A 16325-nucleotide genomic window follows, 5' to 3' on the forward strand; every position below is an offset into this window, starting at 1 on the left:
ACTGTTATGTGCTTCGTCGTACATTAGTTCCCACAGTGCGTACGTATTTACTTCCCGGTCTCTCCTTCCTTCCCGACACGTTATTGTTGCATCAGCATCCAGCAACCACAACGTAACGCTGTAATAATGTCTACCACCGGACAGCAAGGTATTTTCCCCCGCTATGTAGCCTTCTCTAAAAGTATTTGCTAATCTGAAATGACATCATGTATGTTATCTTGTTATAGTGTTAAACGTGGACATGCTTGCTACGTGATAGTCGTGACACGAGAAACGTACTAGAAAAACCTGAACATTCATTGTTGTGCGTGTGTGTGTGTGTGTGTATGTATATATATATATATATATATATATATATATATATATATATATATATATATATATATATATATATGTATATATATATATATGTATATATATATATCTATATATATATATATATATATCTATATATCTATATATATCTATCTATATATATATCTATATATATCTATATATATATATTTATATATATATATTTATATATATATATTTATATATATATATATATATATATTTATATATATATATATATATATATATATATATATATATATATATATATATTTATATATATATATATATATATATATATATATATATATATATATATATATATATATATATATATATTTATATATATATGTATATATATATGTATTTATATATATATATACACATACATATACATACTATTTATATGTATGTATATGCATGTACAGTGGTACCTCGACCTACGATCAGCTCTACCTACGACATGCTCGAGGTACGATGAAAATTTCAATCGGATAATTCGCCCTAGATACAATCAAAATTTCGAGATGCGACCAAGCCAGGTGGCCATGACATTGGAATGGATAACTTTATTCATCCCGTATTCGGGAAATTTCATTGTTTCATTGTGACAGTAGCAAGAAAAGGCATAGTTATAAGTTAGACAGTACAGTCAAAGGCAGCAGAACAACAAAGCAAAAGCAAAAAGCACAAAGTACAAAGCAAATCAAAGTCAATGGGATCATTAAGAATCACCAAATCATTAAGACAGAAGACATGAGAGGCTGTTTATCATTGTAGCGCACTGTCTTTTTTGCCGCATCTCTTTCGTGTATAACAGATATCTACGAGCACTGAACGATTTATTCAGACGAGTTTCGACCAGGAAACGCACAACGTGCATGCGCGGGCCAAAAGAGGGCTTTCTGGATAATGAAGTATACCGTGCACACAACACCAATAGCCAATGGCACCCTTTCTCAGAATAAAACTTCATCGGGGGGACTTTCCACGACAACGCACTCGTAACCGAACAAACAAATTTAAATGAACTTGGAATAATATATACAGACACACTAAAACATATGTTTAATGTAACTTTACACAAAACTGAAATCTAAATTTTTTTTAATTTTTTTTTTACCTTTGTTCTCCGGGTTAGCTGTTTGCCACGCCTCCATCCTCACGTTCGCTATCGATGGGCTGTTTGCTGTTGTATTCCCTTCAAAATATTCCGAAAATGATGCACACAAATGTCCTCACAATAGGATAACGCACGACCACTTGCCAACGAGCGATCGCTCTGCTAACGGGAGCTAACAGTCTAAGAAAGGAAAAACCCTGAAAAAAATGCTACAGCTCAGCCTACCCACGTATTGATTGTGGGTAATGAAGTTTTATTCTGAGAAAGGGTGCCATTGGCTATCGGTGTTGTGTGCACGAGTATACTTCATTACCCAGAAAGCCCTCTTTTTGCCTGCGGATGCGCGTTGTGCGTTTTCTGTCCATGTGTAGGAGAAACTCGTGAAGAAATCGCTCAGTGCTCGTAGATATCTGTTATACACGAAAGAGATGCGGTAAAAAAAGACCCTGCGCTACAATGATAAACAGCCTCTCATGTCATGGCCACCTGGCTTTCTCGGATCTCGAAATTGTTCTCCTATCTAGAGCTAATTATTTGCTCAAAATTTACCTCGTATCTCGACCATCTCGTAGGTAGAGCTGCTCGTATGTAGAGGTACCAATGTATGTATAGTCAGTCAGTCAGTCCGCACTGGCGATGTGTCCTCCCCTCGCACACTAGTCGCCCGACCAGTCGGTTCGGCCCAGCCGCTCGGCTTTTCCCCCCGTCCGTCCTTCCGCCCGTCTGTCGGTCCATTCGTCCGGAGCCTCCCTACCTGCCTGGCTGCCTTCCCCCCCAAAGATATGGTACGACAAAAATTTCGAGATGCGACCAAGCCAGGTGGCCATGACATGAGAGGCTGTTTATCATTGTCGTCTTTTTTGGGGGCATCTCTTTCGTGTATTACAGATATCTACGAGCACTGAACGATTTATTCAGACGGGTTTCGACCAGGAAACGCACAACGCGCATGCGCGGGCAAAAAGAGGGCTTTCTGGGTAATGAAGTATACTCGTGCACACAACACCGATAGCCAATGGCACCCTTTCTCAGAATAAAACTTCATTACCCACAATCAATACGTGGGTAAGATCAGCTATTGCATTTCCTGTTATTCTTTCCTTAGCTCCCGCGATCGGTCATTCAAGACTACTTCTCGTTGGCAAGTGGTCGTGCATTATCCTATTGTGAGGACATTTGTGTGCATCATTTTCGGAATATTTTGAAGGGAATACAACAGCAAACAGCCCATCGATAGCGAACGGCAAGTGGTCGTGCGTTATCCTCTTCTCGCTGTGCAACATCCAGTTCTTGTAGAACTGTCGGACTTTGGCCTTGACTGGGCCGTTCCAGTAGACCTCGGGGCCTGTATAAATTTGGTGCAGTCTCCTGGAATCCCGGCCACATCAATATGTAGCTTCTTCAATTGCTTCTTGGTGGGATCGCTAATGTGACAACGGTATCTTGCCATCTGACCACCTTCTAAGGTTGAGAAAAACCTCTATTTCACCGGCGTGCCGCTCTATTTTTCAAACTTTCCCCGTAGTGACGTTCAATTAGAGGGTGCCATTCTATTTTTCAATTCTTCCACCAAGGTGCCATTTTATTAGAGGTGCCGCTCAAATAGAGGTTTTACGGTGTGTGTATATATATATATATATATATATATATATATATATATATATATATATATATATATATATATATATATATATATATATATATATATATATACACATACATACATACACACCGTAAAACCTATATATATATATATATCCTCATTAGGGTCACGGGGGGTGCTGGAGCCAATCCCAGCTTTCTCCGGGCCACAGGCGGGCGACACCCTGAATCGTGGCCAGCCGATCACAGGGCACAAGGCAAGGAAACGGACAACCATGCATTCTCACACCCACACCTAGGGGCAATTTAGACTGTCCAGTCAGCCTATAATGCATGTTTTGGAGGAAACCCATGCAGAACATCCAACGGACAACCTCACACTCATACTGGCACTGTCAGGGCCGCCGCCGTTAAGGCCGAAACCATACCTAGGGGCCATTTAGAGTGTTCAACCAGCCTACATGCATGATTTTGGAATGTAGGAGGAAACTGGAGTACCCGGAGAAAACCCACACTGGCCCTGGGAGAACATCCAAACTCCACACAGTGAGGACCGACCTGGGATTGAACCCTCGACCCCAGAACTGTGACACCGACACGCTAACCTCTCGGCCGACGGGCTGTCCCATCTGTTTTTATGATAGATTTAAAACTTCACATTGAAATGAAAATGAATCATGGTTATGGTCAAATGTACTCATTTTGCGTAAAGTGACTAAATTGTCACTTGAATTTCTGTAAAAGGGTCTTATTTTTTCATATCTCTGCTATTTTAGTTTCGTTTATGTTTGCCTTCAATTTCATTCTTAAATTCTCATTAGTGGCCACAAAAAATGGTTCATTTGCATACCTTTTTTGTGTATTTATTAACAATGTTCCAAATGATTGCTATTTTCTTTCACTGGGACTATATGGGCCTGTTTATTTCAGTGAAGGGGTAATTAAATCAATGCTTATTTTCATTGCCACAATATGCTTTTTAAATTGTTGACCATTGTCTAAATTTTTTCTCATTAACTTAGCATTTGAACAGTTGCCAAACACATGCTGCATAGGTTTCACAATTTTGTTTTTTGCTAATTTCCTTCATTTGCCCTATCCTTTATCCTCACAGACTAATTATTAAAGGCTAAATTCAGATATAGTGACAGGCTTTCAGGGAATACCTGTAGACGTGTTACTGCTTTTTATAGGCTGGTGCAGCCTAGTCTTATCTGGAATTTGCTTTCCCCCCTTATTTTGCAGCCTTTGAGTATGAGTTCCTGCTCCAAATAAAAGAGGATGCTGCTCTGGCAGCAGCACTGAATGACTACCTAAGCACTCGCAGCTACCTGGCTGGTTTCAGCCCTTCACAGGCTGACCAGAAAGCATTTAAGATTCTCTGCAAGCCCCCAGACCCAAAACATGTCCATGCTCGGCGTTGGTACTGGCACATAACCTCAATGCCGCAGGACCTGAGCCCAGACAGCAGCAGTGAGTAGACAGTGGAAAACCTGAGAAGGCTAGATGTAAACTATGTGTGGAACTTGCTACTATGGCGAGGTCCTTACTCGGTGAAAGTGGCCGGTCACCCCTGCAGAAAGCATTAGCATTTACAGTGGTACCTCGACATACGATCTTGATCCGTTCTGGGACTGAGATCGTATGTCGAGCTTCTCGTAACTTGAGCGGACGTTTCCCATTGAAATGAAATAAAAACAAATTAATTCGTTCCAACCCTCTGAAAAATCACAAAAAAACAGGATATTGGATTGGAAAAAATGTTTTATTTCTTCTAATTTGCCATCTATTAACAAAGTAACACATAACTAATGGTTTAATATTAATAAAATGTGTTTAATAGAAGTAAAATTAGATGCATTTCGGGGAGGGTAGAGACAGCGACATACACAGAGGCGGGTTGGGGTGTTCGGGGGGACTTTATCCACGGCAACAACGCACTCGTAAACGAACAAACAAATTTAAATTAACTTGGATTAATATATACAGACACACTCAAACATACATTTAATGTAACTTTACACAAAACTGAATTCTAATTTTTTTTTTTTTTTTTTTACCTTTGTTCTGGGCGGGTTAGCTGTTTGCCACGCCTCCACCCTCACGTTCGCTATCGATGGGCTGTTTGCTGTTGTATTCCCTTCAAAATATTCCGAAAATGATGCACACAAATGTCCTCACAATAGGATAACGCACGACCACTTGCCAACGAGAAGTAGTCTTGAATGAGCAATCGCGGGAGCTAACAGGCTAAGGAAGGAATAACAGGAAATGCAACAGCTGCTTACCCACATATTGATTGTGGGTAATGAAGTTTTATTCTGAGAAAAGGTGCCATTGGCTATCGGTGTTGTGTGCACGAGTATACTTCATTACCCAGAAAGCCCTCTTTTTGCCCGCGCATGCGCGTTGTGCGTTTTCTGGTCCATGTGTAGCGGAAACTCGTCTGAATAAATCGTTCAGTGCTCGTAGATATCTGTTATACACGAAAGAAATATGGCAAAAAAGACCGCTACAATGTATATGTATATTTATGTGTATGTATGTATATATGTGCTAAGCAACACGCTTATTTATTTATATATTTATTCATGTATTTATTTATTAACTTATTTTTACCTATCTATTTATGTCTAAAATGCCTTTCCTATTCCTGCATCCTCACCCTCTTTCTACTGTGACAACAAAATTTCCCGAATACGGGATGAATAAAGTTATCCAATCCAATCCAATCCAATGATAAACAGCCTCTCATGTCATGGCCACCTGGCTTGGTCGCATCTCGAAATTTTGATCGTATCTAGGGCGAATTATTCGATCGAAATTTTCATCGTACCTCGAGCATGTCGTAGGCAGAACTGATTGTAGGTCGAGGTACCACTGTACTTTAAATCAAAATTGTGCTTGCACAGATTAACTGTTACAAACATAATTTCATGTCTCATATCCCCCACCCCAAAGAAACCCCCTTTAGCATTGTGTTTAGATATTTAAATTGTTATGCTAGCAGGGGTGGCCAACTCCGGTCCTCGAGAGCCGCTATCCGGTCTGTTTCCACGACAATGCACTCGTAACCAAACAAACACATTTAAATGAACTTGGATTAATATATACAGACACTCAAACATACATTTAATAAAACTTTACACAAAACTGAATTCTAATTTTGTTTTACAGTTTTATACCTTCTGGCCGGGTTAGCTTAGTTCAAAAGTTGTTGTATGGTGTACACAATTTGAAATGACCAAAGAACGTATAAAATACGGGAAAAGCCTATAAGTTGACATGTCAACAGCACTATGGTAACAGTCACAATGCCTGTTTTTCCAATTTTTTTGTTTATATCCGACTTTAGTGAATAAATTAAAAATAATAAGGAAACTGAGTAATTTATGTCTTTCATTTTTTAAAATTCAATATGGTCACAGTCATTTGTTTTGTTGGTTCTGTGGCATGTGGGTCAGTTTACTCCGTGTGCTGTGAACTAGTGCGCATAGATAATTCTTGAAAATATACATGGATAAAAGTCTAATGAAAAAAAAAACATGATTGCCTTTAGAGGTAGTGTCAGCTCCATAATGCCGACGTGACTCGGCTGTGTCACCAGCGATTTAAATACATGTTTTACCTCACAGGTTAGCAAAGAGCCACACGTGGCTCCCAAGCCATAGGTTCCCTACCCCTGGTTTAGACTAGTGTTAGTCTTGGAACAGTGCGCCCGTTCTCTTTGGTTTTCGGGTGGTGTAATTGCATTTTAAAATTATCAATTTTTTATCAAGAGTTTTTAATATTATCGTTAACAAACATTCCACAAGGTGGCCCGGTGGAGTGAGTGGTTAGCGCATCGGCCTCACAGCTCTGGGGTCATGGGTTCAAGTCCAGGTCGGTCCACCTGTGTGGAGTTTGCGTGTTCTCCACGGGTCTGCGTGGGTTTCCTCCAGGTACTCCGGTTTCCTCCCACATTCCAAAAAAATGCATGGTGAGGCTGGGTGTGAGTGTGCATGGTTGTCCGTCTCCTTGTGCCCTGCGATCGGCTGGCCACCGATTCAGGGTGGCATGTGGGTCAGTTTACTCAGTGTGCTGTGAACTAGTGCGCATAAGTAACACTTGAAAGGACCTAATGGAAAAAGAAAAAGGCAGTATGAAACGGTCAGCCAAATGACCATATATGATGGAAAATTGGAATTGTACATTAACTATCTGCCGTATGAACTTAACCTATTTTAATTTCTGACACAAGACAGCGTAATAGTTGTTGGAAAGTTGTTAAGCTTTATGTTTATCTGAGTGTACATATAAATATGTTTACACAGCTGCCAAACTTTAGCCTCCTCCTCCGCACTCGCCAAATCACCCCAATGAAACATGTCTTTGCTTGTCTCATTAATTTTGATGGCTTAATGAATAATTTTCTTATCTTTTTTGTTGTACCTCTACTTGCAAAATTAAATGATTTCGTAACTTGGATTTTTCATTACTAGAGCAGTACTTATATATCTCTTTACATATGTAAATTATCTCATTTGTTCCACGGGCTTCAGAAAAAACTACCAACTAAACCCTTAAAAAAATAATGGCTCTTGTTTTTGTATATTACAAAATTCATTCAAGTGTTTTGTAACTGGCGCGGTGGGTTAGTGGTTAGCGCGTCGGCCTCACAGCTCTGGGGTCCTGGTTTCAAATCCAGGTCGGTCCACCTGTGTGGAGTTTGGATGTTCTCCCCAGGCCTGCGTGGGTTTCCTCCAAAACATGCATTTTTGGCTGACTGGACAGTCTAAATTGCCCCTAGGTGTGGGGGTGAGTGTGCATGGTTGTCCGTCTCCTTGTGCCCTGTGATCGGCTGGCCACGATTCAGGGTGTCCCCCGCCTCTGGCCCGGAGTCAGTTGGGATAGGCTCCAGCACCCCCTGCGACCCTAATGAGGATAAAGCCGTTCAGAAAATGAATGGATGAATGAATGTTTTGTAACCTGAAAATTTCAAATTTAGAGGGATTTGTAAGTAGCGGTACCACTGTATGTACTTTTTTCATATTTATGGGGGTTTCAGGGTGGTATTATGGGCCTTCGAACGGTTTGAACGAATAAGGGCGTTTACATGTGAAATACATCTCTACTTGCTAAACATGCTATGAAACCACGTGCAACAATTTATTTTGTAAGTAGAGGTATCACTGTATTTGTAGGTGTTTCCCATCCTCTTTAATACTTTTGACTATCTGATTTCAGGCAAAGGAAAAAGGCTACAGCATCAATGGTCTCCGCCACCTGGAACAGATGTTCCCCAACTTCGACTCTATAATAGTCTGACGAGAGCAAAGGTATGGTAACAAATGACTAGCATACCTGTCAAGTTTTTCCCGTATTTTATACGTTTTTTGATGATTTCAAATTGTGTACGCCGTATAACAATTATTGCGTGGTATTTTTTTTTTAGGTACTTTTTTTTGTACCCACTCTAATCTGGATCGTCTCAGTCACTGGTAGCTGACGAAAACGTAATCGCCAACTGCTAATGGTATTGTCATGCATGATATGCGCACGCGCATCCCCCTTTCACCTGTACGCCTTTTCACCATATAAATATAGCGCATCAGAAAGCCGTACACTTTGGAGAAAATGTTAGACTTACGCGCGCCCTATGTGAGTAAATATATGCTGCGTTGCATTTATACGTTTTTTTATGGCTTAATAAGGGGAATTGCAATCATTATGGCCGAGGTTGACAGGTATTTTAAAATGTCTTATGTCATCTATAATGGATTTACCGTAAGCTTCTACTTGGCTTAAAAAGATTGCATTAGGAAAAAAAATCACCATTTGAACAAAACACATTCGAAAACAAATGAGCTTCAGTTTCTATGCAATGCGAACCAACCTCTGAGACTGGTCATATCAAAAAGCCTGCATTAGGACTTCCAATATGCCATACTCCAAGAGCAGTTAAGCGTCGTCTCCAAATCCACAAAGCACCTGTGGGTGGTGGTATTTTCTTCGATGTCTATGTAATTTTTTAACTTGGTCAGACCTACAAAATTAAAAACCCTTCTAAACACCAGACGTATCTCATTCACCTGCCATGCCACCAAGGAGTTTTTTTTAAATCAACTTGGTGACAATCTGTTCACTTCAGAATTTCCAGACTTTGTTTCCCTTGAGAATGTGGGTTGGTGGAATATTAGGATGTCTTCAAAGTATTCGGTCCTCTCACTCATAAAGTCCCAAGTCGAGGTCTTCTTTGAGATGATGGTGATGCACTGTCTTTCCTTTCTGCTATGTTAGATGGTGGATCAGAATTTCTTCGATACTGTCATTTTTGATTGCTTCAAGGAACCCCTCCCACACCCCAGTTTTTGCCATAGTGACCAACAAAGCTGCTTTTGGCCATCCAATACCACTGAGTTGGCTCAGGAGTCCCACAAGCCCAAAAAGCCCGATGGGACTTCTTCAGTTTGATGCGGATTGCTGTCATGACAAGCACCAACCCCCTAATGGCAACAGTCCAGTTGGCTTCCTCAGAAGCGGAGGTACCTTGGCTCCACCAGGATATGAGCAAAGTTCTGCCAGAGGTGGAAGTTAAAAGTCATTCTAACGGGACTCTTTTGCAGTGTTTCGGCCAACATATTTCCCCAACATCAGAACCAACTCGCTACCAACTCACCACGATCAGTGGACAATTCATGAGGCTGCAAATCCAATGACATAACAATTAAGTCGATCATCGAACTGCAGCGTCGGTTTCTAGGGGGCCTCAGAGAAGGCGAGGGAAAATGCCGACTATTTATGGAACTCATCAAAGTAATTAATAGTAGTATTTTTTTTCTGGTCCCTCTGAAGACCTGTTTGCCCTGAATAAACCTATCAGTTTCACAAAACCCTAGGCATTTTTGCTCCGAGAATTATTGGGAGTCTAAACGCTGCCACCACAATAAATTGATGACTCACCAAAGGGTTGGCAACTCAACTACTAAAGGTTTCAAGTGAGATTTGTTTTTGTGTCATTGTCATTTTAATGACAAATAACTGTTGGGACTGTTATTGGCAGAACAATAAGACCTGTTGTTGATTGACTCCCAACTTGTCATCCTATTATCAATATCTAACCTCTCTGATTCCAAATTTTTAGGAGCGTTTTGTACCACAAAATGGGAACAAGGTCACGTGGTACAGTTGTGGGCCAACAGTCTATGACGCATCTCATATGGGACATGCCAGGTAACAGGGCACATTTGAACTGTCCTGCTACCATTCAAATCATCTTTTATACTGAATTTGTGAATGCTTATGTTTTGCTAGGTCCTACATCTCTTTTGATATTCTGCGAAGGATACTAAGGGATTACTTTAAGTATGATGTCTATTACTGCATGAACATCACAGACATCGATGACAAAGTAAGAATACTATCACAAAGTAAGAACATTATAATTTACACAAACCTATCTTGAAGATTGTTCAAATATTCAAGTATTTTTGTAATGCTTGTAGTAAACTATTCCTGGCTCCATCTTAAATGTTTAACTTTTGTTTCAAATTTTGGTGTCTGTTTTAGGATAAAGTTTTTCATCTTCTCAAGTAGTCTGAGCTGTGTGCTGTATATACTATAATTTGAGCTTAATTCTGTTTGTAATTTGATTAATGCAGCGAAGATATTTCGAATGTTCAGGCTTTTGTGCTAGTTCTCTTTTTATCAAGAAAATCGTTGGTCAGTCCATTGTGATGGCTGTGGACATAATATATATATATATATATATATATATATATATATATATATATATATATATATATATATATATATATATATATATATATATATATATATATATATATAACAGATATTACCGTATATTGCTTGTGTGGGGCAAGGAACATACTGTAACTATGTTATTCTGATCAATACTAAATATGAACTGTTTGTGTTTACGGGCCGCGTTACAAAGTGCGTGGCCAAAGTTTTGGGCCTTGTACAGAGTTCCATTCAAGCAACAACTAGGTGCTTTTAAAAAAATAAGCTCACCATTTAAATAGTGTCATTTTTTTATGTTGCTACTCTTATTCTGCAGATCATTAAACGGGCACGTCAGAACTATCTACTGGACCAGTACAAGGAAAAACAACCTGTTCCTGCTCAAATCCTGAAGGATGTGCTGACAGCCCAAGTGGTGAGATACTAGAAAAAAATGAAAGTGTGTTTGGAGTGGCTGTAGTGCAGTTGCAAGAGGTTGTCCAGTGACCGAAGGGTCACCAGCTTGTTTTTGACTTAACTGTTCAATGTGGAAATGTATCCGGGCAAGACACAGAACTTTAAATTTTCTCCCAGTGGGCCAGGCCGCGCCTTGCACATCCATCCATCCATTGATGCATCAATATGTGTGTAAGTGGGTGAATGTAAGCCTTGGTAGTGTAGAGGAGCAAGTGCACCGCAGCTACGGTAATCAGCTACGGGTTTGTGTGTCCAATTAAGTGAAAACTACCCTCAAAGAATAATTTAAGCAATGTGAAAATTGTGTCAATGTATGATTTGAAATGTCTTACTTGCGATCCTCAGCCCTTTCAGGCCCGCTTGACCTCAACTACCGACACAGATAAGAAACATATGCTTGAAAGGCTTGATGCCGCCATTATGGGTGCTCTGCAGCCTCTGCAGGCAGCGTTGGCGAATGGGGCTACGGATGATGTGCTTCAACCTCTAAGCCATGTAAGACTTTCCTTCGAAACTTTAAATCAGTGGTTCCCAAACTATCTTACCTGACGCCCCCTTCTTGCTTCCAGTAGACCCACACGCCCCCCCCTCCCACTTCCTCTTTTGCTCATGTGAACTTATTTTATTTTATTGCATTTATTTCTTAGCATTGTTCAGGAAAACAGATCTCTGTTTGTATTAAATTTTAATAATGAAAGCCACTCAAACAAATAATAGTACATTCCAGAGAGACATTTTTTCTAAGTAAACTAAACACATTTGTTTGAAAGGGAGCGAAAAAAAACTTTAGCAAACTGGCAAAATTGACTGGCAATTTTAAGAATCTAAATACATTGAAAACATTACATATAATATTTGGAAAGACTCATGAGACTTAGGCACCATTTTATGAACTAATTTAATGAGATGGATGTTGTTGCTTCTTCCTCACGAGATCAGAAATCCTAGGTTTGAAGGATGACAGCGCACAACGCAAGTCATTTGCTACATCAAGTCGGTTCCGCTGTTTTGTTTTCAGGACAACAAGAGCCGAAAACCCCATCCACCATCATCATCACAAACATAACCATTATCACTACCAACATTCATCAAAATCATCACATTGCTCACTAGTTATCGTAAATAAAATTTAATCACTAAAAGAAAGGAATGTGATCCAGAATTGAAGAGCGAAACAAATCCTTACCGTGGACAAGGTGAACATGTGCTCGGGTTGACGGGTTGCGAGATTGTGACGAGTTGCTCAGTAGCGTCAGTGTGGTTAGTATCAGTGACGCGTTCAAAACGTGTAACAAAAACTAGCTTAATAGAAAACGGGTTGGACCGTTGGAGTGACTGCTATAATCATATTTTGCATGTATTTAATGGCAGATTTTTATTCTTTGATTTTATTATTCTTATAATCTATTTAAACATTTTTTTAGCAGATGACTTCACGCCCCCCTTGAATTCTCTTTACACCACCCTAGGGGGGCGCGCCCCCCAGTTTGGGAACCACTGCTTTAAATTAAGGAAACAACTTTGTTTTACTTCGTTATTTTGAATTTAATATAGGTATTTTGGCATTTTCATTTTGACCTAATTAGTTAATATACTAATACATTTGAATAGATGTAAGATGTTTCAGATGAAAATAGTCACAAAAAGTGTAATTTTCTTCTAGGCACTACTTGAAAAGTCCAAGGACATGTTGTCTGACTGGCTGGATGGTCAGTTTGGATGTGAAGTCACAGACAACTCAATCTTCTCAATTCTACCTAAATTTTGGGAGGGAGAGTACCATAAAGACATGGCCGCTTTGAACGTAAGTAGCAGGGCAATCACAATCACAAACCACTAAGTGAATGGCTATGCTTTTCACTATTTCTGGCTGAAGGTCTGTGAAGTTGAAGCTAAAATTGCTGGGAGTGTGTTATTATATTTTGCGGAAGGATCACAATGAAATTTAAGCTGCTTATTCTAGGGATGTAGGAATATGCATAAATAGCTGAGTGCAGTTTTATTTTTGGGGATCAGGACTGATTAATTTGATCTTATTGTTCTCTGTAGGCTAAGAGTTAGCCAGTAGGTGGCATGCCCGGTGGCCGAGACGCGAGAAGGCTGCTTATGATTTCAGCGGACTGTCTTTCTCGCCGCATTTTTCTCGTGCAAAGATCTCTACGAGCACTGGGCAGAGCGAAAGATTTTTTTCCGTGTTTTTTTTGCGTTAGTCAGTGCAGAATTAAGGGAAACACAATCGGTCCAAAGCAAGCTGGTGCAATGAAGCGTAGTGCGAAGAAAAGGCGTTTGATGACAATATTAAGCACGAAATAATCGAAAAACATGAGTAGTGTACGCGTGTCCCGAAACGCATTAAGCTCGTATCTCAAGGTATGACTGTATGGAGTACTTAAATGTTCAATTACTGAAATAAAATGAACTTTTTGTTTTCCAGGTTCTTCCTCCTGATGTCCTGACTCGAGTTAGTGAATATGTGCCAGAGATTGTGGAATTTGTGGAGAAGATTGTTTCAAATGGCTATGGGTAAACACGAGTTTGTTAATGGCTTGTAACTCAACTGTTTTTATTTAATTACAAATGATAATGGTCAAAATGTTGTTTTTAGGTATGAATCAAATAGCTCCGTTTATTTTGACACTGCAAAGTTTGATCAAAGTCCACAGCATTCCTATGCCAAACTTGTACCAGAGGCAGTTGGAGACCAGAAGGCTTTACAAGAAGGAGAAGGTACACAATGGCAAGTTTACAGTGTTGATATTGATATGACGAACCCAATGTTCCCTCTAAGCTGTGCGCGGAGAGCACCAGAGTAGTGCGCAATTACATATGGAACGCACAAAATAAAATCCAACCTGTATTGGAAAAAAAATAAACACATTACAATGGTACCTCGAGATATGAGTTTAATGCGTTCCGGGACTAGGGACTGAGGTTGTATGTCAATTTACTCGTAACTCAAATTACGTTTCCCCATAGAAATGAACCAAAAACTAATGAATTCGTTCCAGCCCTGTGAAAAAACACCAAAAACAGGATATTGGATTGGAAAAACATTTTTATTTGTTCTAATTCGCATCTATTAACAAAGTAACAAATAACTAGTGGTTTAATAGTACTAAAATGTGTTTAATAGTACTAAAATTAGACGGATTTCGTAGCGGGGAGAGAGAGAGGGACTTTTTGCACGGCAACGCGCTCGTGACAACATAAACAAATTTAAATGATGGATTACGATGCAGACACACTCAAAAATAAGTTTAATCTTACCTTGCACTAAACTTAATTCTAATTTTGTTTTAAATTTTTATACCTTTCTTCTCCCGGGTTGGCTCTATTTGCCCCGCCTCCACCCTGACTTTCAGATGCAACCTATCGAGGGCTGTTTGCTTTTGTCTTCCTTTCAAAATATTCCGAAAATGATGTACACAAATGTCCTCACAATAGGATAACGAACGACAACTTGCCAACTTGCCCGGGAAGTAGTACTCCTCTCGTATTACCGAACAAGCTCCGTCATTCCCACTGACTAACGGGAAAAAAACACCGCCCAGTGCTCGTAAGAGACATTACACAAGGGAGTTGGGGCCAGAAAGACAGTGCCCATGATGTTCTTATGAGCAGCCTCTGGCGTCCGCTGTATGGCCGTATATCAAAAGTTGTCTCGTATCTCAAGATAGATATTTGCTCGAAATTTTACTTGTATCTCAAATTTCTCATATTTTTCTGTGCCATTTCGCAACGCAACTCAGAGAGTGGCAGCCTGTCACTAATAAACGACAACAAACGGTAATTACAGATAAAACTATGACTAACACTGTGTCCAGCCAATGATATGATGGGGTTCACGTCACGTGTGTTTACTTCCCCGGCATGTGTAAATGTTAACGACATTGAATGGCTGCGTTAGTTAGGCGTTATGCATAGGTGCCTGTGTTTTGCAGGTTAGCAAATAGCTAACGGTTCAGTGGAGGTGTTTCCAAACCTTTATCATGGCGAAATGACCGGGCTGTGGCAGAGCCACTCAACAAGCCGAAATGAAAAAGAAATGCGGTTCTTCTAAGATGGTCGGAGTATGTGCAAATAGAAGAACAAGTGGTGAAATTGTGTGAGAAATATCTGCTCTTTAAAACATGCAGCGAAGCTAAAGTGGTGAGCGAATTTTCCGATGTAAAAATATTGCATACACCGTATTTATTCGAGTATAACGCACAAAATTTTGAACCAAAAAAACTGAAGCAAAGTTCAGGTGTGTGTTGTACATGAATCCCGGTGAAACACTGCCCCCTGCCAGTGAAAAAGTCCCCTCTGCAGCTGTTATGTTTGATGGGAGACATAAAACCCTGTCTTTGTCCACCAGATGGTGATAATCTACCTTCTTTTACAAAAGCCAGCCCTCTCCAAATAGCCTTCGGCAAGTTTATAGGGTAATAGGGGTAAAAATAATTTTAAAAAAGTTGCTCCAGGGAAACGAGTCCGCTCAGGGAGCACTATCCTCCCTCAAGAAGAATGGAATCAATTGTTTTGTAAACCTGAGGATGATGTGAAAAATGAGGTAACATTTAAGTCAGATTTGTGCATATCCTAGTGACATTTAGTAAAATGTTTCATTCATAGATATTAATCATTACATTTTATTATGACTAGATCATGGATAGTAGACATGCACCTGCTTATGGCAGGTGTGATAATGGTGTGTGCCCATAGCGAGCATTTATGATGTTGCTCACACTGGTCCTCAGTGTGCTCAGCGAGGTTGACTGTATGCCCAGACAGACATATTAGAATTTAGAGGGAACATTGGACGTACCATAAAATAGCTTGGTTCAACCGACTACAGCAGTTTTCAAAAGCTTAACACACAATATATAATGTGGTGGTAAATTGGATCTCTGAGCATCATTACTAATAAGTTTTATTTTTGTTGTTTTCGAAGGTGACCTCAGCATTTCTGCTGACAGATTAAGCGAGAAAAAATCACCCAATGACTTTGCTTTGTGGAAAACATCAAAGCCCGGAGAGCCTTCGTGGGACTCTCCATGGGGAAAGGTGACTTGAGACTCACACTACA

The 16325-nt window shown here is 39.8% G+C and overlaps 2 protein-coding genes across 3 annotated transcripts in view; one reads left to right on the forward strand and one right to left on the reverse strand.

Moving 5' to 3' along the window:
- dapk2a (death-associated protein kinase 2a) overlaps nucleotides 1–16325 on the reverse strand; it is a 127782-nt gene that overhangs the window by 13015 nt on the left and 98442 nt on the right. The gene's annotated exons all lie outside the window — the stretch shown is intronic.
- Nucleotides 1–16325, forward strand: part of LOC144091277 (cysteine--tRNA ligase, cytoplasmic-like) — a 27018-nt gene continuing 10693 nt past the window's right edge. The window contains exons 1-11 of one of the 2 annotated variants that reach the window (XM_077623498.1): nucleotides 11–148; nucleotides 4304–4531; nucleotides 8285–8376; nucleotides 10182–10270; nucleotides 10352–10448; nucleotides 11118–11216; nucleotides 11603–11752; nucleotides 12921–13061; nucleotides 13692–13780; nucleotides 13863–13984; nucleotides 16191–16303. In XM_077623498.1, coding sequence (XP_077479624.1) covers nucleotides 127–148; nucleotides 4304–4531; nucleotides 8285–8376; nucleotides 10182–10270; nucleotides 10352–10448; nucleotides 11118–11216; nucleotides 11603–11752; nucleotides 12921–13061; nucleotides 13692–13780; nucleotides 13863–13984; nucleotides 16191–16303 — 1242 coding nt within the window. In that variant the 5' untranslated portion in view covers nucleotides 11–126. Of the gene's footprint in view, nucleotides 149–4303; nucleotides 4532–8284; nucleotides 8377–10181; nucleotides 10271–10351; nucleotides 10449–11117; nucleotides 11217–11602; nucleotides 11753–12920; nucleotides 13062–13691; nucleotides 13781–13862; nucleotides 13985–16190; nucleotides 16304–16325 lie in introns of both variants that reach the window. The other variant, XM_077623506.1, reaches the window with a different exon arrangement.

The sequence above is a fragment of the Stigmatopora argus genome, chromosome 2 (assembly GCF_051989625.1).
Source record: "Stigmatopora argus isolate UIUO_Sarg chromosome 2, RoL_Sarg_1.0, whole genome shotgun sequence".
NCBI classification, from domain to species: Eukaryota; Metazoa; Chordata; class Actinopteri; order Syngnathiformes; family Syngnathidae; genus Stigmatopora; species Stigmatopora argus.